At 46.2% G+C, this 22,483-nt stretch overlaps 1 protein-coding gene across 1 annotated transcript in view; it reads left to right on the top strand.

Annotated features, from left to right (window-relative positions):
• Positions 1–22,483, top strand: part of LOC147891684 (putative cyclic nucleotide-gated ion channel 20, chloroplastic) — a 124,476-nt gene that overhangs the window by 61,069 nt on the left and 40,924 nt on the right. The window contains exons 5-7 of the mRNA XM_087388206.1: positions 17,842–18,093; positions 18,237–18,503; positions 18,598–18,743. Of these exons, the coding sequence (XP_087244332.1) occupies positions 17,842–18,093; positions 18,237–18,503; positions 18,598–18,743 (665 nt within the window). The remainder of the gene's footprint in view (positions 1–17,841; positions 18,094–18,236; positions 18,504–18,597; positions 18,744–22,483) is intronic.

The following is a 22,483-nucleotide window of genomic DNA, read 5'->3' on the forward strand; positions in this document are numbered from 1 at the left end:
ATGTTGCCAATTTTCGATATTCAAGCTTTTTCCGGAGCTTGATTAGAACCCAATTAATTTGCTGTCGACGAGTAAGTCCCCAATCCAAAGGATAACCAAGGTGTTGAACTAATTGAGTGGGTGGGATGATCTCCCCTGGCCATAAGAGTGTGCTAGTCTTTAAGATGAAATGGGAGCAGCTTAGACTTTTGAAAGTTAACATGAAGGCCAGTTGCCAAACCATAAACTGAAAGGGCTTGCATCAAATTAGAAAGATCAGGCAGAGTATTCCTTGGAGTAAAGAAAGAATCATCAGCAAAGGCTTGAGTAACCATGCTGCGATTTTCATTCAGTTCCAAACCATGGAGAGAATCTGTAGCCACTAGATGATCAATGTATTGCAGCATAGGATGAGTAGCAATAGCATACAGTAAGGCACTAAGGGGACAGCCCTGACGAACCAAACTGCAAAGAGTCCATTCTTCAGAGATGTCTCCAGAAAGAATACAAGCAGCATTGCTATCCGTGTAGAGCCAATAAATAACCCACTGCATTTTTATTCCAAAGCCCAAGGATCGCATTGTTTGGGAGATGAACTCCCATTGAACTGTGTCAAACGCTTTGGCAATGTCAATCTGTAAGAGCAAATCATCCTGCTGCGTGTACTTGCATATTCAATCCCAACATAAGCATTGGCAATATTGTCCATTTTATGCCTACGAGGAACAAAGCCATATTGAGAAGGATGTAGCCCATCATGCAGATAGCCTTTGATACGGTCAACACGCATTTTAGCTATGATCTTGTAAATGACTGGCATGAGCATGATTGGTCTCCAATCAGTGATAAAATCAGAAATCTGCTTTTTAGGAAGGAGCTTTACCAGTCCCTTTTTCCATGACAGGGGCATTTGCTGATTTTCCCAAGCCGCATTAGCCATTGCAGCAAAGGGGATTTGAGGCTATGCTAGAAAGCAAGAAAGAATTCAACAGTGAGGCCATCCCATCCTGGAGATTTCCATCTACCACAGGATTTAACTGCATCTGATAATTCCCTTTTAGTGAAGGGAAGTTCCAGCTCCAAAGCCTGAGCTCGAGAAAGAATTGGATGGACATGCTGTAAAAGAAGCTGAGGTGCAGACAAAATCTCAGGAGAAGGAAAGTCCACATGCCCAAAATGGTAGGAGAAGTGTTGCGCACAAAAATCAGCAAGTTCAGAGCGAGATGAAGACCAAGAACCATGAGGCATCCGGACTCGACAAATATTTGCAGCCTCTCGTTTGTAATGCAAACTTTGGAAAAATTGCTTTGAAGAGCAGCCTTTATCCAAAAAAGCCCTGTGTTGAGATCGGGTTGCCTATTTACCAAGCTTTCTTCGATCGTTTGATTGGAGATAGAATTTAGCCTGACATAAGTGCATGCTTTCATCAGAAGACAAAGGACGAAGGTGACTAAGGTTAGTCAGACTCTGGCAAGTGAGTTTAGCATGCACAACGGTCTCCTATGTGTCTCGCAAAGCTTGCATTCGAGCAACAAAAGCCTGCCATGCATAATCGAGATAAAGAATCATCTGAGAAGAGAGAGGCTGAATGGCATTAGAAACCATAGCTTTAAAATCAGCATGTTCCAGATAACTGTTATTTACCAACGAAACCCTTCTGCAAGGCAATCTGTCATCAGGAAAGTCATGCATGGAGAGCCTCAACCAAAGAGGTGCATGATCAGAATACTTGAAGGCATGATCAACCCAAAGTTGACAAGTAAAGGCATCACAATGTTGCGGATCACCCTGATACCATCTGTCCAGGCGTGCCTGATAGGAAGATTGAGCATTGTGTTGAAAGGTATAGCCCGGGAGTGTGGGCTGTAATTCCTTCCAGAGATCCATCAAACGCAGCTGAACCAAAAAGTCAGACCATGCCTGCTGTTTAGAAGTCAACATATGAGTGTGGCCCAAAGTATCATCTCCCGGTTGTGGAGGATTGTTGAAATCACCACAGAGGAATGCATAGTGTCTCCACGGATAATTATGCATGGCATCCCAAATCAACGCTCGACCATTGGAAGATTGAGGGGCATAAACCGATGCAAATTCAAATATTTCTCCTTGAACTAGGCATTGCATAATAATCCATCTACCATGGCGATCATTGAGAGCCACAACGGGCTGAAGATCATGCCTCACAAAAAAAGCCACTCCAGAGAAAGAGTGCTTTTCAGCATAGAAAATATCATAACCAGCAAAATGTCCTGTGCGACCAGCATACATGTGCTGATTATGTTCCTGCAAAGCCACTATGTCTGGCTGCAATCGTTTAATATACACCCACACAAGTTTCCACCTTCTACGATCACACAAACCTTGTACTTTCAGTGTAATGCATTTGATGTGGTCAAGCACATTTACAGATATAGGACAAGTATGTACAACAAACAAACAAATTGACTATGTTTGGATCTCCACCTCCAGATTAGGGCCTCTTCCCTGAGAAGAAGAATCAGCTTGAGGAGAAGACAAGAGAGCAGCAACTTCCTCTTCTGGAAAGAGGGTACGAGTTACAGTGATTGCTGCCCAAGTCAAACCAATTCCAGAATTTTCAGCGGCGGTTTTGCCCTGTGAGGATGCACTATTCCAAGTCCTGGATGGCAAAGGTCTCCTAGGAGAGAGAACTTTCAAGGAGTTTGCCATGCTTCATCCAAATTTTTGCCCTTCACTTTAGGCTGAGATGCCGAAGGCATAGAAAGAGGAGCAGGAGCATTCGAGAAGCCGGGGCTTTGCCTTTATCCTGGACAGTAAAAAACTGTTTGACCCCTTTGTTTTTCATCACAAAAGAGGCATTTGAATTCTTACTTGGAGGCGGGACTGTTTCCTCTTGCACTGGTAGTTTGGGAGCTCGAGAAGGGCAATGTGAAGCCATATGCCCAAACTGCTTGCATTCAAAGCAAGCTCCTGCAAACAGCCCCCATTTCAGCTTGTAAAATGCTCTCCCCATGGAAACATTATTGACAGTAATCGAATAAGAAGCCGGGATGGGATTATCTGTGTCGCACAAAATGCAAAAGCGATTCGAATTGCCTTTTGGTCTTGGTGGACAAACCACCTTGCCAAGAGAAGCTGCAATTTTTGGAATAGAGATGCCATGCACTGAGAAAAATCCACAACCTCTACCCATACAGGGCAGTGGTGTCGAATTGATCCCTGGTAGGAGACCAGGGCAAGACATGGACCATCTGTTGGCCATACAAGAGCAGAGAGTGCTCCAGCAAAACCTGTCTGTGCTCTTCATCAGCCATGATGATCTCAAAAAAATCTCTCGCTGCATAGTGGACTTTTGTGACATAACACCCACCCAGGGTTCTAGTCAACCAATTGCCCACATCCGTAGCAGCAGGCATACGTCCAGGAAAGAAAATAATAATAGCATGCTTGGCATATTCCTTGATAGGATCAAAGATGTCATATTCCTTGATACCCCTAGTGGGAAGTGGATCTCTCCAACCCTTGCGGGTATCCTCAAAACCTTCATGCATCACTTCGTAGACGAGCTGAGCCTCTGCAGAGGCATAAAGGGGGTCATCCTGACCCATCACCTGCTTCTGTTTTTTGTTGGAAACCGACCTGTCTTTTTGAAAAGTCTTCTCATAAGGACAGTCTGCCATTTAATCCAAGGAAATGGAATGGCAAAGAAAGTGAGGAAAAATGCGAGGGCTGAGAAAACAAGAAAAGGAGAAAGGTTTGTATGGAAGGAAGAAGGCTGACAGCAAAAGAACAGCAAACAGAAAAAGACAGCAGTAAGGGGAGGAGAAGGGGCAGCAGAGGCCTGTACGGACATCAAGGGAATCTGTATGGACGACAAGGGAACTTGTACGGACAGCTTGAAGAACCGGAAGGGACTGCAGGAGGAGCTGTACGGATGGCGAGGGAACCTGTACGAACAGATGAACAGACCCGTAACCAACTTATCTCTTGTCATTCTCTACAACTTTCCCTCTAGTGACATAGCCTCATCACCTTAGCATGTCACCGAGCTCTCATAGAGCCATGTGGGTAGATAAGCCGATGCAAACTATGTATACACGTGGTACCCACAACCACCTCAACATTACATAGTTCGCATGTACATGTGGTAGTCCCACCTCAACACATTTCCCACCTTAGCATGTACATGTTGTGAGAAGATGGTGAGTGAGAGAGAGCAAGAGAGAGTGAGAGCTGGAAGCTTGGAAGCTGAAAGCTTAGTTGCAATAGAAGAGTGTAAGAGTACAACACAATGAGAGAAAGATAAGGTTTTGTCCTAGTGACAAAACCTTAGTAGTCACTAACCATAGTTAGTGAACTAACTGCGGTTAGGGGGGAAAACCTCTTAAAGAGGGAAAAGTGCCCCTAACTAGCTTATTATATTACATTGGTCACTGCTGAATTATATCTATAATTCTAACACCCCCCTGCAGTGCCAATGTCATGTACAAGGCTGATCAATCACCAAACGGATATAAGTTCAGGGCACTGCGAAATGCCTCAAACTTTTCACGTTGTAGTGCTTTGGTGAAAATATCTGCAACGTTGTCATGTGTGGACACAAAGATCATACTGATCTCTCTTGCATGCAACTTCTCTCTGACGTAGTGACAGTGAACCTCAATGTGCTTCGTGCGAGCATGAAACACTGGATTCTTTGCCACTGCAATGGCACTCTGACTATCAGTGAGAATTGGAGAGGGACCCTCCAAAGACAGATGAAGATCAGCAAATAGACGTCGCAGCCAGACACATTCAACTGTTGCTGTGAAAGCTGCCCTGTACTCAGCTTCACATGATGAGGTAGCCACTGTAGATTGTTTCTTGCTCAGCCATGAAATGCAAGATTTACCCAAAAAGAAACAATTGCCACTAGTGGACTGCCTAGTGTCATAATCACCAGCCCAATCTGAATCACTGTAGGCATGCATCTGCAAGTCACCCCCCCTGGGAAATAGTAAGCCAAAAGACTTTGTGCCCTGCAAATAACGGAAGATGCGCTTAACTGCCTGCCAATGCATAGTTTTTGGGCTGTGCATATACCTGCTCACCTGAGATACTGCAAACTGAATATCAGGTCTAGTGTTGCAGAGATATATGAGGCATCCAACAGCCTGACTGTAAAGTGTGGCATCAACTGATTCTCCTGCATCATGCATTGTGAGTTTCAGCCCCGGCTCCATAGGAGTGGCTATGGGCTTACACTCATGCATGTTAAATCTATCCAAGAGTTTCTAAACATACTTGGACTGAGACATAACAGTGCCACGTCTCTCATGAGAGAACTGGATCCCCAAATAAAAGTGAAGCAGCCCCAAATCTGACATGTCAAAGTTGGTCTGCAAATCAGCTTTGAAATCTGCAATTTTTTCTTCATTGGACCCTGTGAGCAGTAAGTCATCGACATAAAGAAGGATGACTAATATTTCCCCCCCATCCATCTTGATGTAGAGGGTGCTCTCAGTAGGACTATTGTGCAGCCCCTTGCTGGTCAAAAAGGCATGTATCTTGGCATACCATGCACGAGGGGCCTGTTTCAGCCCATATAAAGCTTTGTTGAGCTTGCATACTTGAAGTGCATTTGCTGTAATTTCAAAGCCCGGAGGTTGTTTGACATACACCTCTTCCAGCAAGTCCCCATTTAAGAAGGCTGTTTTTATGTCCAACTGATGAACATTCCACTCAAAATGTGCAGCCATTGCAATTACTGATCGGATGGTGGTCATCCGGGATGTAGGAGCGAATGTCTCCTCATAATCTATGCCCTTTTTCTGAGCATAGCCTTTAGCAACCAGCCTTGCCTTATATTTGTCAATGGAGCCATCTGGCTTCCGTTTGACCTTGAAAACCCATCGTGTGCCAATGGCATGTTTACCGTGTGGCAAGTCCACAACATCCCAAGTCTGATTTTTTGCAATGGACTGCAACTCATCGTGCATGGCATTCATCCAATGCACATTATCCTTTGCCTCTTCGAATGTGGCAGGCTCCTCCTCATCAAGGAAAGTACCTGCATATGCTGATTCCACTGAATTAGCACCTTCCATGTGCCTTGCTGCACTGCGAGTCCTGCCAGATAACGGAGCATCAAGTTTACTCTCCCTGAGAGTCTGTAACAGCCAGTTTGGGACTGTTTTTGCTGCATGTATGTCTGCAATTTCTTGTTGCACCACTTGTTCCACTGCCTGTGGAGGGGGCAAGACATCCTGTGGCGGAACTGAAGCATCTGGAGGTTGCTGTAAATTCTGATTTGCATCAGAAAAATCAGCAAGGGAACCCAAGGCAATGGGTAGCAATCCCTCAAAGACATCCTCTGAAGACGAAGGCATTTGAAATTCAGCCTGAGTGTGAGCTGAATTTTCAGAAAATATCACATCTCTACTTACTATGATTTTGCGTGTAGCAGGATTGTAGAGACGGTACCCCTTGCTTTCTGCACTGTATCCAACAAATATGCATTTGATGGCTTTATCTGACAATTTGTGCCTAAATTCAACTGGCACATGTGCATAAGCAAGGCATCCAAAGACTCGGAAGTGATCCACTGAAGGCTTCCTGTCATTCCAGACCTCATAAGGAGTTTTTGTTTTTAAAGCCTTAGTGGGAGCCCGATTCAAAATGTAATTGGCGCACATCAAACCCTCTAGCCAGAATTTATGAGGCATGTGTTTGCTTTTCAGCATACATCTGTCCATCTCCATGAGGGTTCTATTTTTCCTCTCAGCTTTGCCATTTTGCTGAGGGGTCAGCTTGACTGTGAGCTGATGCACAATACCCTTGCCTTTGAGAAAAGCATCAAATTCTGCAGATAGGTATTCCCCACCTCTATCCGTGCGCAATGTCTGTATCTTGAGTCCGGTTTCATTTTCAACCATGGCTGAAAAGTGTTTAAACACCGTGAACACTTCAGATTTCTTTTTCAGCCCATAAACCCAAGTAAAATTGGAGTAGTCATCAATAAATGTAACGAAGTAGAGATGACCACCCAACGATGGAGTCCTCATGGGACCACAGACATCACTGTGTATAAGCTGTAATTTGCGGACAGCTTTAACTGAACCATCCTTCTTGAAGGGGAATCTATGCATCTTACCTAAAATGCACCCTTCACAGGCATGTGGAGGAGGTATCTCAAGAGGTGGCAATGCATCAACCATTGAAAACTTCTGAAGTGTCATCAAGCTGTTGTAATGCATGTGGCCATATCTGGCATGCCATAATTCTGCATTTTGCATGGCAGCTGTAGGGGTAGAAACTGCAAGAGCATGGGCTGCTCTTTTCTAAAAAATATCAAGCTGAAAAAGCCCACGCAGCAGAGTACCAGATAACCTTAAGGCATAGTCAGCTTCCCTGTCTCGGACAGCACATTTGTCATCCTCAAAGATGACCTGAAATCCCCCTCTGTTAAGAGTGGACACTGAAAGGAGATTTTTGGTTATGCCAGGCACATATAAGACATCTGAAAGTCTGAAAATTGAGCCATCAATGGCAGTGAGCTCAACCTCTCCTGTGCCACGTACTGAATACGATGAGTTGTTGGCACAAGTGACTTTCTTACCAACGGGAGGTGGATGCAAGGAAGTAAAAGACACTTCCTAGAAGTGATGTGCTTGGATGCACCGCTGTCAAAATACCATGTGTTCAGTGTTTTATTAACACTGAAAGCAGATGCATCTGTAGAAGAGTCATAGCTGCAAGTCAAAAATGCATATGTATCATCACTGCAAGAGGCTGTACTATCCCAAGCATCTGGAACAGCCAACCTAGAATCTGAAATGCAAGATAAAAAGGCATAATCCTGTCCAACAAAGTTGGCTGCAGCATCCCCACTGTCAGATGCATGAGGAGCTGAATCTGAAACAGCCATACCTGAGCTGTTTTTCTTTTCTTTTGCAAGCCTTTTCCTGCATTCTGCTATGTGATGACCTGGCTTTTTGCAGTAGTGACAAAAACCCTTCTTCTTGGGCTTACTTGGACCCACTGGAAGGCTGATTTACTGATGTCTTTGCCTGTCCCTTTGTTTTTTATTTAAATTTTGAGAGCATGGCTTGTTCACCTGCACGTGAAGCCAAATTTTTCCTGGTCTGCTCTTCCTGAAGCAGAAGTCCTATCAACTCATGAAAAGTGAGAGGATTTGCACCCCCCCTCAATGATAAGTTCAGCGAAGTGTGAAAGCTGAGATAAGACTCAGGAAGAGAATTCAGAGTGGTTGTAATCATCTTTGAATCAGGAATAATTTCATCTATGTTTAACAATTGCTCTCTGAGATCCTGTAGCTTTGTGAGGTGGACTGACATGGAGTCACCCTCTTCCATATGTGTATTACTCAACTCTCTTTTCAAGAAAGATACCCTTGCATCATTCCGAGCTGCATACATGCTTTCCAAAATATCCCACGCTGCCCTGGAGGTCTTACACGACCGGATATGCGGAATGATAAATCTTTTCACTGAAAGAGAGATGCATGACAAAGCTAAGGCATCCCGTGAATCCCATCTCTTCTGCTCTGGAGTAGTGACTGTAGCTGCACCAACAAGTTGTCCTGCAGCTGCACCCTGTGCACGACCTCTTCCACCTCCTTACTGAGGAGGGGTAGCAGGTGCAATATCTACTGGTCGGATCTCATCCCCATTGACATAATCCCATAAATTTCGAGAAATCAGAATATTACGTACCATGAAACTCCAGAGGGAGTAGTTGGTACCATCCAACTTGTCTTCTTGTGAAAGACCACCGAACTGGAACTCATTCTGATTTTGATGGGCCATATTTGAGAAAAAGATTGAAGCAGATACAAAGCTGAATTCCCTTACTGGGAATGAAATGCACAACTCCCAAAAAACACAGCCAAGCACGGGCTGTAAATGCAACTTAGATTTCTGTACTTGCACTGTCAGAAATCTGTCCAAGCATAAAAAACTCTCCAAAATCTGCCAAAAGTGCTTCAAACACTCCAAGAAAGGCAGTATGAACTGAATATTCCAAAAAATGCTGTCCCAACACAAAAGCCCCAATTTGTGGCTTGAAATTGCAACCAGAAAGGGGCAAAATTACTAAAAGCCCCAAATTTGCAATTTCTGAACAAAAGCCCCAAATTTCAGACAAGATCTGCAGATCTATTTGTAAAAGCCCCAAATTTTAGACAAGATCTGCAATTTTTGCTCCAGATGTAGCTCCGAAACTACACAATGATTGCAATGTCTGCAACATACAAAATGCCCCAAATGTACCACCAAAAAACTGAACCAAACTATGGTTTTCTGCAAGATGTGCCTGCCAAAGAACACCTGCAGATGAAGGAAACCCTATGCAAATCTGCAGATACAGATCTGCAAGTACAGATTGTACGGATGAACAGGTTGTTGCCACACGTGTGTTACTGAAGAACTGCACGCAGATCTACGAAAGGTACGACTGGTACGGTAAGTACGAAAGGTACGGTACGGTACGGTACGTACGATCTTGTACGGCAAGTACGAAAGTAACGGCGCAGGTACGGTCAAACAGACGAGCTGTACGGCGAATTTGTACGGGGCTGTACGGCGCTGTACGGGAGCTGCACGGGAGCTGTACGGGAGCTGTACGGCGCTGCACGAGAGCTGTACGGAATCTGTACGGGAGCTGTACGGCGTTGTACGTCGGGATTCCGTACAGTCGTACAGACTGTACGAACGAGATGATGCAGGCTGTAGCTGGAGGCAAAGAGTAGGAGCTGAAGGGAGCAGGGAGCTCGGAGCTCTTGAACCTGCTCTGATACCAAATGTGAGAAGATGGTGAGTGAGAGAGAGCAAGAGAGAGTGAGAGCTGGAAGCTTGGAAGCTGAAAGCTTAGTTGCAATAGAAGAGTGTAAGAGTACAACACAATGAGAGAAAGATAAGGTTTTGTCCTAGTGACAAAACCTTAGTAGTCACTAACCATAGTTAGTGAACTAACTGTGGTTAGGGGGGAAAACCTCTTAAAGAGGGAAAAGTGCCCCTAACTAGCTTATTATATTACATTGGTCACTGCTGAATTATATCTATAATTCTAACACATGTGGTAGTCCCACTTCAACACACACTTCCACATTCGCCACCTTAGCATGTACATGTGGTAGTCCCACCTCAAGACACACTACCACGACATCATCTCTTGTTAGTGCCACCTAAGCACGACACATGATTGCATACATATCCTTTATTTATTTAGAAGATTAATTAAATTTCATTCTCTCCCTAGACCTAGAGTCAAATAGTCTAGGCCAAAGCCCTACATCAGTTTGGAGATTGAAGTCCACAAAAGACAATCTACAAATGGTTATCATAATTTGGTCACTTTGATTGTGCAATTACTCTGACAACAACTTAGATAGGCTAGACCAAACCTAGAGTGAGATAGGCGAGACCAAATCCTAACTTGGTCACTTTAATTGTACAATTACTCAGACAACAACTGCATAGGGTTAGATAGGATAGACCAAACCTAGAGCGAGATAGGCTAGACCAAATCCCTACATCAGTTTGAAGAGCAAACTCCACGAAAGCCAATCTATTGATCGTTATCACACTTGGTGACTTAAGCGTTTGGTTACTTTAACAATCGTTTCCCTAATTAGTCACAATAACCATTAAAAATTTATCGCGTGTCAAACCTGTATGGACAGTTGTACGGATAGCAAGGCAATTGCGTACGGACCACACACTTTTTTATTTGGGTGAAATCTTTAATTGATTATATTATATGAGTAGCAACCTCAAAACAAGGTGCTACGGAGCTGCTCCTCTCCCCGTGAGCTGCTGCTCCCCCCCCTCTCCCTCTCTCAGCCAGCCCCCTCTCCCTCTCTCTCCCTCCCCATCACCCTCACTGCCCGCCCTCTCCCTCCCCTTGCTTCTCCTCCTCTCCCTCCCCTTCGCCAGCCCCCTCTCCCTCCTCCCTCCCTTCCTCCTCCCCGCTCTCCCTCTCCCCCCCTGCCAGCTCACCGGCCCCCTCCCTCTCCCTCCTCTCCCCACTCGCTGCCCTCCCTCCCTTGCCCCCTCCCCCTCCCCCTCCCCCTCTCCCCCACCCGCTGCCCCCCTGCCCCCTCCCTCCCCGGCCCCCTTTCTCCCCCACCCTCCCTCTCCCGCTGCGCCCCCGCCCCCTCCTCCTCCCCTGCCCCTTCCCTCCCCCTCCCCCTCCCCCGCCCTCCCTCCCCCCCCGCTGCCCCCCCGCCCCCTTCTCCTCCCCCGCCCCCCCTTTCCCCACCGCCCCCTCTTCCCCCCCCTCCTCCCTCCCCTCCCTTGCCCCCTCCCTCCCCCGCCCCTTCCCCACCCTTCCTCTAACCCCCCCGCCCCCTCCCTTCCTAACATGCCCCCTCCCTTCCTCTCCCCCGCCCACCTTCTCCCTCCCTGCCTTCAGCCCCCTTCCTCCCTCCTAACCCGCCCCCTCCCTCCCTCCTAAACCCCCCCTCTTTTCCTCTCTGTCGCCTACCCTCTCCTTCCCTGTCAGCCCTCTCCCTTCTATCCTATCTCAGCTCCCCTCCGTCCCTTCCCCTCTCTCCTACCCTCTCCTTTTCTCCTCCTTCCCACGCCCGTTTCAAGGCGTCCTGGGCAGTAGTTTCATGGACGGAGCTTTAACAGTGTTGGAATCAACCTTTTCACTTCGATTGGCGAATGGATCCCCATTCAGCCAATCTCCGTCCACTTCCACCGGCCGCGAGAACCGTCATTTTTTCAGAAGACGAGTTGCAGCAGCTCAAGAAAGATGTGGAATTAGAGGGCTCCACATCACTTTTTTCCCGCATCTTTGGGTCACATCCTTCCTGATCACAGGCTAGAGACTGGATGTTGGCGGCGTTACCAGGAGATCTCGCCCCACACCTCAGGGATATTTGACTCTTGGGACGTGGATTCTTCTAAGTGATTTTCGACTCCCACGAGTCCACAGCCCTTGTTCTCAAAGCTAATTCCCTGGCTTTGGGTTTGAGGAGGATTTTTCTTTTGCCCTACACCTTGGGCTTTGATCCGGTCGAGGAGGACAGTCAGGTCACATCACTATTCATCAGGCTTCATGGTCTTCCTCAGGTTAACCATCGACTTCTTGCTACTATCGGAGCCACTTTGGGAGTGGTCACCGAGATGCCCTCCCTTCCTGGCATGCCTTCTTCCTTGGTAGAGGCAGTCAGAGTGGACGGGGTGCCTCGAGTTAGGGTCATTGTCTCTGACCATAACATCTCAGATGACCACATCATGATTTAGCGTCCAGATGGCTCTCTCTTTCGACAGAGAATCGAGATTGCAGGTAGACAGGATCAGTGCAGGATTTGCAGGACTCTTAAGCACTTTGCTAGAGATTGCCTAAGGAAGAGAAAAAGACCCAAGAGGTCTTCTGGTGTGGCTCTTTCACGTACTACCCCGTCTGCACCTCCCCTGCGGCTTGTACCACGCACTCCAGGACTACTAGGAGTAGCAGGGCGCCCTGCTTCGCGCACCCCAGGACCACCAGGGGCAGCTGGGCGCCCAAAGCCTGCAGCACTCCCAATACCACGTTGGAGAGCGGTCAGAGTGGCTCCTTTACCTCAGGAGGAGACCCTTGATCCGGTTCAGACAGATGCCATCCAGACTCCAGAGGTGGATGTTGTTGCAGCCCCAGATACTATAGTTCCACATCGGGAGGGGACTTTAGATGCACCAGTCTCAGTCATTTTCGTTTTTGATCACGAGGGGGCTACCGATACTTCTCCCCCTCAGACTGTTCATGCCACAGCTGAGGGAGTGTTTGCACAGATGAGGACTACAGATCCTTCTTCAACCCAGCCACAGGCCTCCTCAGCTCCCAGCTCCAGATCTGCTGATAGAGGCCTGGTAGGTCCTTCTTCTCCTTCCTCCACGAGTGCAGGTCTTCTTCGCACTCCTCGACAAGACTTGCTTCTTAGGAACTCTTTTTCGACACTGGCTGATTCGGTGACTTTCATGGATGATGAGGAGTTTGTGCCCTCCACCTTAGGGATCGTGGTCATTGGGATTCCTTTTGACAGGGCCTTCCCCTCAGCAGGTGTAGGGATCCTTTCACCTGTTGAGTTTCTTGCCCTCAGTAGGAGTGTTTCGGCCCAGGGGAAGCTGGTCTCCTCTACTAGGTCGGGTAAGCCTTTCCATCCAGCATCCTCCTGTCGATGAGGATAGTCAGCTGAACATACAGGGTCTAGGCAAAGTTCCACACCGTCACCGTAGGCAGCTGATCCAGAATCAGCTTCATCCAGGTGTCACTGTGGAGGTGCTATTGATATCCTTTTTATCTAGGAACACAAGTTGGATGCCAGTGATTGCTCTAAGTCTGGCAAATTGCTTTCTAGTCATACTTTTTGGTTGCCTGCCTTCGGCACTAGGGGGCACTTCTATTTCAGTTTCGCAGTCGGTTCTCCCCTTGGTTATTGGACACGGAGTCATTATTCCCTCTCTAGCTCAGTGGATTATTCTCTTGATTGGAGGGTGTAAGGTTGGTTTCCTTAACTTGTATGTCTCCAACATTAGAGGGGAACGTGTCTTTATGTGGAAGGATTTGCTCTCTTGGGCCCCCATTGCGGATTCATGGGTGATTGGAGGTGACTTTAACATGGTTGAGTTACCGTCAGACAAAAAAGGGGGTAGAGAACGAGGACTTCACTCTTTGGAGAGAGCAGCTTGGGATGCCTTCCTTTTTCACTACTGTGGCAGAGATACTTGGTTGGACGATGCCTTTCTTATTCAGCCACAGTCCCTCCTGTTCTCTTGGTCGAACAGGAGGCATTCATGCACGTATTGACAAATTCTATGTGGATGATTGGGCACTTGACAGAGGTGGATCGGTATGCATTGCTGGTGTGAGTTGGCAGATGACACAGCAGTTTACTTGGATATCACTCCACAGACGCTCACTTCTTTCAGGATAGCATTGGATTTATTTTGCTTGGCGGCGGGAGCGCAGATAAATTGGCATAAATCCAATGGCTTTTGGATCAGTGATGAGGACACTCCAGTTTGGGGGCTTGACATAGGATTCACTTGGGTTCAAAGGGGTGTGCCTGTCAGGTATTTGGGCTGCCAGGTCGGCTTGGATATTTCTTCCACGCAGCAGTTTGCTCCCGTGTTGGAAAGCATCAGGAGGAAGCTCCTTTTTTGGAGCTCAGCCAAGTTGGATCTTGCCTCTAGAGTTGTGGTGGTCAACCAGGTCCTCTTGGCCACGGCTTGGTTTGTTTGTTCTTGCTGGTGCTATTCTAGGGACTGCATCACTTAGCTCAGGAGACCGATCAAAAATTTTCTTTGGAGTGGGCTTGATGGCACAGCAGATACCTTAGCCAGGGTGGCTTGGGAGACCCTCATCCTCCCTACACAGGAAGGGGATCTCAATAGTATTGATCCAGATTTACAGTGCAGAGCTTTACTATGCAAGATGGTGGTGCGGGGACTTATGCCAGGGCAGGAACCGTGGAAGGCCTTTCTTATTAGCAACATACAGAGGTGCACACCTTCTTCAGGAGGAGATTGGATGAGCAGTATTAGGTGGATCTTTACTACAACACACCTCAGATCACCTTTGTCCCCTCTCATGGTTGCCATTCTGAAAGCATGGGCCAGTTTCAGGAGCACTCTTCGGAGGATTCCTTCTTCCTCTCGTGAAGAGATTGATAGGCAACCCATTATGTGGAATGACAGTGATGGCAGACCACTTGGTGCCTCACTCTACATGCAATGGTCCAGGTGGGAGAGGGGACCTGCATCATCTTTGGGGTCTTGGAAAGATTTCTGCAGGTTTCCAGAGGAGACCAAGTCTCAGTTGACAGGACATCTCAGAGGGAGTGTAGGGAGGATCTTGCAGATTGAGGCAGCCCTTCCAGAGGAGTGGGTAGACACAGATTATATGCCACTCACTTGCTCCACTTGGGCAGGTACTTTTATGAGAGGCGGTGTTCTGCTTCAGGTTTTGGCCTTTCGAGATGCACATGAGAATGCTTTAGTTTTTATTGTGCAGGATGGTGGCAGATTGCTCAGATCCACAGAGGACATCTTGCTTGAGTCTGCTTTTCAGCCTATCAGGGTTGTAGGTCTTTTGGTGCAGGGATCAGATTCAGAGTAGTTCCTCGACCCAGATCCCCGGCTACTCTCCACCGGGTCTTGGAGGCTTTGGCTCTACGGGGGAGTTCCCATTAGGTATTTGCAGTGGGACCCTGGAGAGTGGGAGTGGATTGACGTAGGGCATCGAGAGAAGAGCATCCCCTTCTTTCGTTACACGGTCAGTAATGTCAGGAGATTTCAGCTCAGTAGTAGAGGTTGGAGACCTTTCAGAGTTCCTTATATGGAGACATTTGATATCACTGCGGATCTGCAGAGGTGCTTCTGAAGGAAACTCTGGAAATCCCACAGGAATAGAAAGATCACTCTCTTCTTTTGGCTTTCTATCCATGGTGGGATTGCAGTGAATCTTTGGAGATCTAGGTTCGGAGTTGACCCTACTTGCCCTTGTTGCCTCTCTGCTTCGGAGACTATTCAGCATTGTTTATGGGATTGCAGACAGGCGAGGATGATTTGGATGGGGGTAGCCAGGATTTTCAGTCACTTTGCCCACTAACCATTCTTTATGACATGGGGCTTAGTGGCTTGGCTTTCTCTTACAGGGCCTCAGGTATTCTATGAGAGACTTGACTCCTCTCGGGCGATTTTGGTTCGACGTCATCAGATTGAGTCCTGTTCGTTGGATGTGGTACCACACCTTTCTTTTACTGATGTACATGTCTCTGTGGATACTTCTTGGGAGATTTTAGCGAGCATAGCATCCTGGCATATCTGGAGAGGGGCTACCATCATCATGAATGACATCAGCCATTGAACGGATCCCTTTGAAACTAAGAAAGTATGAACGTCTGGGTTCCCACAAAGTTGGTGGAGGGTCAGAAACTCTCGACCAAGTATGCTTTCAGCTCTTAAGGAATTTCTTTGCAATGAGTCACGTCCGTGCCATTCCAAATGTGAGAGGATATGCTTCCAATCTATTAACATGTTGGAGACTAAAGGATAGTCTTTGATTCTGCCATCAATACTACCAAAAAGAAAATCCCACTGAGTGGGCTGCCAATGACAAAAGTAGGGGTGGTGATCTGTAAAAGCAAGTAGCGCATCATGGCAGCCCAAGGTTGATCTCCTTGCATAAATTGCAGCATCATTTTCCCCTTATGGGCTAGGATATGCACATGAATGTTGAGAATATTTAAACCCCCATGCATCTTTGGCGAACAGAGATGTTGCATTGAAAGCAATCTCAAACTTTTCCGGGTTGCCACCAAAATAGATTGGACTATCCGTAATCGAACATGCCATGGCCAAGGTGCTAATTTCAGCTTTTTCTTAAGTTTTGCAAGTACCCAGTCAGTTTGTTGGCTGACGAGTAATCATCCAACCCAAAGGATAACCTAGCGAATTAAATGAGTAGCCGGGACAATTTCCCCCGGCCATAAAAGGCTATGTCAGTCTTTAGAATGTAGTGGCAACAACCTAGACTTCTGAAAATTCACATGAAGACTAGAAGCAAGGCCATATATGGATAGAGCATGAAAAGGCAAGGCTAAAATGCAGGTTACACCTTCTAAGGCAGGGGAAAAAGTGCCAGCTGGTGAAAAAGCATCTTCATCGGATTGGTAGTCGCCTAAAAAAGTTTTCAAGCCAAGGACAATGTCTACTAGAAACTGGACAGAGAGTGCATCCTCCTCCAAAGAGCCTCAAAGGGTTTTATTAACATCTGCAAAAGACCAAAACGGCCTATGCGACCATAATGGGGAACCAGAGGTGTATAGCATTACCTATGTATGTAGTGTAAACTAGATAGAAAGATGGTGTAAATCTGGAATGGGTGGAATGCGCCAAGGGTTTGGGCTGCACATAATGTATCCTTCGTGTAGCCGGAGTCCGGACTCCATGCTTGATCTGTCATGATTAATCTAAGCTGTGTCTGGGCATGGCTTGGATCCCATCAAGAGCCTTGCTGTCTCTGTAGCATGTTTGAGACTGTCGCTGTTCCCTGTGCTACGCTCCATGGGATGAATTCGTGGATGTCATGAGACAGCCTGATGCTATGATGGCACAAGTACAGTGCCTTGAATGGGACACTTGCTCTCTGATCTCATAGATGTCCTCCTTCTGGTTGGCGGCTATGAAGAGTGGGCTCAGGGTCCTGTGTCTTATAATGGCCACTCAGTCTGGGTTCTTCCGCTTCAGAGAAGTCTATGATCCTCAGCTGTCTGGGTGGTGATCTGTGACTGAGTGCATGAGTGTCACAGGTCCCGGTAATCAATGACATGGATCATGTCATGGAATCCCTGGTTGAAGAGACAATGGTTATAGTGAATCTCATAATATCTAGGGCATGTCATTAGTACATTCTCCTTTGTCTCTTCTTCTTGCATGTTGCACAAAGTGGCCTGCGGTGGCATTGTGTGCCCTGCCTTGATATGGAATCAATGGCATGATGTCCAGTGCTGTGACCTAGTTAATTGTACCGAGTATGATAAGTGATCCGTAAAATAAAGCCATTCTCAGTTAAGCAGAGAAAATGGCAGGAGATAAACGGAGGAGTGGAAGCTGAGGATTGTGGGAGAGCCAGCCATGTGATGGAATTTACGAGCAGGCAGTACATGGGAAAAGGAAGCGTTACTCGATCTGTGCGATAGAGACCTCGTCAAGCAAAAGCTGCTGTTGAAGCTCCTTAGAGTTGTTCACTATTTTAATATTGTGTTTTGGTCAGAAAATCATACATTCTTGGTTGCCTTGAAGGCAAAAGCACGAAACTTGCATTTTATGTCACATGCTTTGTGTTGCACACATTTGGCAATATGCTAAAGGTTTACTCATTTATGGTCTGCAGATAATGATATGGCTAGTAGTGCCAAACTTCCAGGGAAGAGAGGCGAATGCTAATGTTGCTAAAAATCTCCTGCGGGTCACGGTTCTCCTTCAGTATGTGCCTCGTTGTATTCGGTTCTTGCCATTGGTGGCAGGACACTCACATGATGGATTTGTATTTGAGACTGCCTGGGTTAATTTTGGGATCAACCTATTTATGTACCTGTTGGCAGCACATGTTGTGGGAGCATGCTGGTACCTCTTTGGTTTGCAGGTTTGTCTCATCTATACAACTCAATCACAGTGTGGGGGGCTTACAGCATGAAGTTTCAAGGAATAGTGGATCATGGCCTTTCACATTAAATATCGTGTGATAGGCTGTTGAGAGTATCAATACTGGTTCTGTGGCTTTTGCAGCGTGTAAATCTGTGTCTGCACCTGATCTGTGAAGGAGAAAGACAAGCAGGTTGCATGTCCACATATTTGGACTGTGGAGAAGGGAAGAACATAAGTAGTGTGTTGGACAGTCCACAGAGAGCCCAATGGTTGAGTGTTTCAAACGCGTCTACTAATTGTTTAGTACAACCCACTTTCAACTATGGAGTTTATGCAAATGCTGTTGCTGTGACAATGTATCCGAATGTTTTTAACAAGTACCTCTACTCGTTGTTTTGGGGATTTTTGGTAAGTGGTCTGATTTAAAGTGCTTTATCCTTCTCAGACGCAAAATTACTGAGTAGATTGCAATGGTTCATTATTTCGATCAATGATTTTGCAGCAAATAAGCACTCTCGCAGGGAACCTTGTGCCAAGCCTATTCCCGTGGGAGGTCCTGTTTACAATGGGCATCATTGGCTTAGGGCTCTTACTTTTTGCGTTGCTGATTGGGAACATGCAGAATTTCCTGCAATCTCTTGGTCGCAGGTAAATGCTATTGAAGTGTTTTAAAGAGTCATTTGACTGCCCTGTGATTGCTTTGATTTAAAGGCCTCATGAGTAAGCAAAAAGACAGGAAGTGTCTCACAAGAAGCCATGGTTTTGGTTACGTGTAGCAATGCATTTGGAAAAGCTGGTGCTAGGAACCATTTGGGATCAGTCTAGTTCTGATACCAATGATGAAGTGTCAGGGCCTTTACTTGTTGCTATCCTGTAAATTCTCCAAAATGCATTACGAAATGAGGAGCCTAGATGAGCTGCATGAAGTCTCCCTTTCTAGCAGAGCAACTAAGTCACAGTAAACATAAGCAATGAACAATTTGATGGCACAAAATGCATAAGAAGCAACAGTTTCTTATTTGTCAACGAACAAGAACTCTTCAGTATAGTGTATAGTAGTAACTCCAAAGAAATTTGGATGAAGCTCGTGGACAGGAAATCAATATGTCCCTTTGGCAAGCCTATGCAGATACACACTGTGACATTCTAACCAACCCATGCCCGACCTAGAAGACATACCCCGTCCAACCACTTCCACATTCTTCAGCACAGCCCGCGTGAAAGAGGCAGCATCAAGAAGCTGCAAAACGGGAAGGTCAATGGTCAGGAGGGCTTCCAATCGAACTCCTAACCCATGATTGGAGATCTTGCTTCAATCCTAGGAAGCTGTTTAATGAAGCATTCTCTACAGGCTTCTCACTTCATAAATCTTTCTAGGCACAATCCTTGTCCAAGTGACCTTGTATGGTCTTAGAGTGCCAACATTGCGTAAGTGCTTTGCACTCATAATCATATCAACCATTCTAGGGTATAGATCCTTAGAGTGGCTTTCCTTATGTTTTTGACTGCGTAGGGGAAGGAATGTTGGGATGCTAAATGAAGAGAATTGGTGAGGAGCAGGGCTTTGGCATGAATATTTGGCTCGTCATCTATGTGCTCAAGGAGAGTACTGAGATAACTACCATAAATGTGGTGTAGGGAGTGATCGAACTCATACTGTCATATGTGGAAGGGGTGGGCCTGAGTGTGTCTTGTATGGTTGCGGGAGTGTCATATCAAAGGAAGTCTGCTCCTTGCATGAGTGGACGCCCTATAAGGTCAGAGGTCTATGACTTGAAGGCAGGAGATCCCATGACATAGTCCGTTACATTGTGGCCACCTCCATGTGGATAGATGTGTATCTCTCTGACCCTGGCCACTTCTGCAGCCCATTGTATATGAGCAGCTCACGAGTGGTACACATGTTTAGCAAATGTCTTCCATACTAGGTGACGGTAAACCCAATGTGTGTGTTCTTTGACTTGTGTCTGAATTTTCTACGCTGGAGATCTGGCTGTGCTAAAGCATCCTCCTAGAAATCTAAAATCTTGATTGTGTGTCCTTGGTCTTGACATCGTGTTGTAGGACCTTTCCTTGCTACATGTACTGTGAATGTCATAGAATGCTAAGAATGGTGACATTTGCCCTCTCCTTGAGGCAGTCTGGGCATAGTCGGATGTCTGTGGTGGGGAGTTCTGTGGATGAGGTCTCCTGAGCCAGATCCACATATCTAGCATGCTCATTTGTCCTAGTAACTGTGCTTTGTGCCTGGAGGTTGGAGCGGAAGAGCACTGCCACTCCTCCCGATCCTCAAACGCCCACGTTTGCATGGATCTCTGATCCATACGTGGACTGCTACGTGCACTCATGTACTATGGGTAGCCTTCTCTCAAGGATCTGGTATCTCTCGGTATACACTGCGAGATCTTTCCCTTGGAAAGTCTCGGTAATGTTGCTTGGTGGGGACCATAAGGTCCCATTCCCATTCCGGAGAGCAACAGACAAAGCATTCATGGTCCCATATAGCAAACATCATCAATATTTAAACTGCAAACATTTGCAAACGTTGGCCAGGGAGATTGTGTGTGAAAGAAAGCGGGCTTTACAAATTGCAGCTTGCAAAATTGATGTCATCTACTTTGCTTAGAAGAGAAGTTAGCTACCACCGTTTTGCAGCCACAGGCATGTACTGTTGCTGTTTTGGTTGTCAAGGCAGCATATTACAGTTAACGTTAAACAACTTATGTATGCTCTTCACTTTTGTTGAAAGGCAGCATACGTATCACAGTTAAGATTGAAAGATAAAACTTAACATTGAACATGAAATGGACTTAACAATGAACATGAAATGGACAGCATACATTTGAGTTGTAACGATTGGAATTCCAAACTATTTAAGTTGCTCTTAGTCTACTTGGCAAGGGGCATTTATGTGAATAGGGATCCCATTTCAGGTCATAGGATTACGACGATCAGACATGGATGCTTTGATCTTTGATGTGCATGCTAGGGGTAGTTTGTTCTACGGATGGTACGCTTATGCATATTCCATTTCAGCCTGTTAGGGTTGTAGGCCATTTGGAGCAGTATTGTTTGGCTTCAGACCCTATCCCAGACCTTGGGTTCATGGAGGCTTTGGATCTATGGAGGTGTCCCCATAAAGTATATGTAGTGGGACCCTGGGGGAGTGGGAATTGATTGCTGTAGGGCACCGAGAGAAGAGCCTCCCAGGAAGTTTCAGTGCAGCCTTAGAGGGTGGCAGCCCAGCAGAACTTCTCATTGGGAGAATTTTCAGATTTCTACTGACTTGTAGAAATCCTTTTGGAAGAAACTCAGGAAATCCCTTAGGAATAGAAAAATAAGTCTTTTCATTTGGCTTTCTATTCATGGAGGGATTGCAGTGAACCAGTGGATGTCCAGGTTCGGGAAGATTCTACTTATACTCGTTGCCATTCTGTTGAGGTGACTATTCAGCATTGCTTATGGGACAGCAGACCGGTATCGATCATTTGGATTGCAAGGTTATTGAGCCACTTTATGCCTTCACCCTTCTTCATTTTATTGGGCTCCGTAGCTTGGCTTTCTCTCTCGGGGTATCAGGTGTTCTATGAGAGACATGACTCTTCTTGGGCTTGTTCGGTTCAACGACATCCCTGGTTCACCTTATAGACATGCACATGCTTTTGTGGATACTCCATGGAAGATTCTAGTGAGCATGTTAGCTTGTTCTATATGGAGATCCAAATGCACAGAGGTGTTAGACCGTACTCAGATCCACCTTGCGCACACATTGGTCAATAATACTGTACATACCTTGGTGGCCATTGGGGGGAGCATGCAGGGGTCTGTGTCTATTTTCTTCTCCATTTCAAGAATTTTCTATTGGATCTCATCCATTCTGTCTTTCATTTGCTTTGCTTCTTGGATTAGCATTGTATTTTCATTCTGCAACTGTACCATTGCCTCATATATTTGCCTCTTTGATGATCTGTAAAAATTAGCATATGGTGACATGGTGCTACCACAATTTTTCTTAGGAGTAAACATTACTCTCTTGGGGGTAAACAGCCTTTCTTTCAACTTAACTTTCAGTTACTTTGTTTCTACATTCTTGCTTTCCTTCAAACAAATCTGCCCAGATTTTATAGCAGTTGAGTCAAAGTTTCACAATGGCATCATCCAGCGTCAAATGATTTATCTGCGTTAACTGAGTTCTGTATTTTTGGTATCTGTGCTCCATTAGTGACTCATCTATTGTATTAACTTTAATGCATTCAGATGTGTTTTGTGAGGAGTTTTCTTTGCAGATCCTTGCAGGTGCGTGACTGATATCAGGGCCAATATGGCCTGGAACAGGCGCGACAGTTGTGGGGCCTTGGGTCCTCCACGCTTCTCATTGTAGTCCTTGC

The sequence above is a fragment of the Dipteris shenzhenensis genome, chromosome 17 (assembly GCF_047967505.1).
Source record: "Dipteris shenzhenensis isolate YYH24624 ecotype China chromosome 17, Dip_SZ_1.0, whole genome shotgun sequence".
NCBI classification, from domain to species: domain Eukaryota; kingdom Viridiplantae; phylum Streptophyta; class Polypodiopsida; order Gleicheniales; family Dipteridaceae; genus Dipteris; species Dipteris shenzhenensis.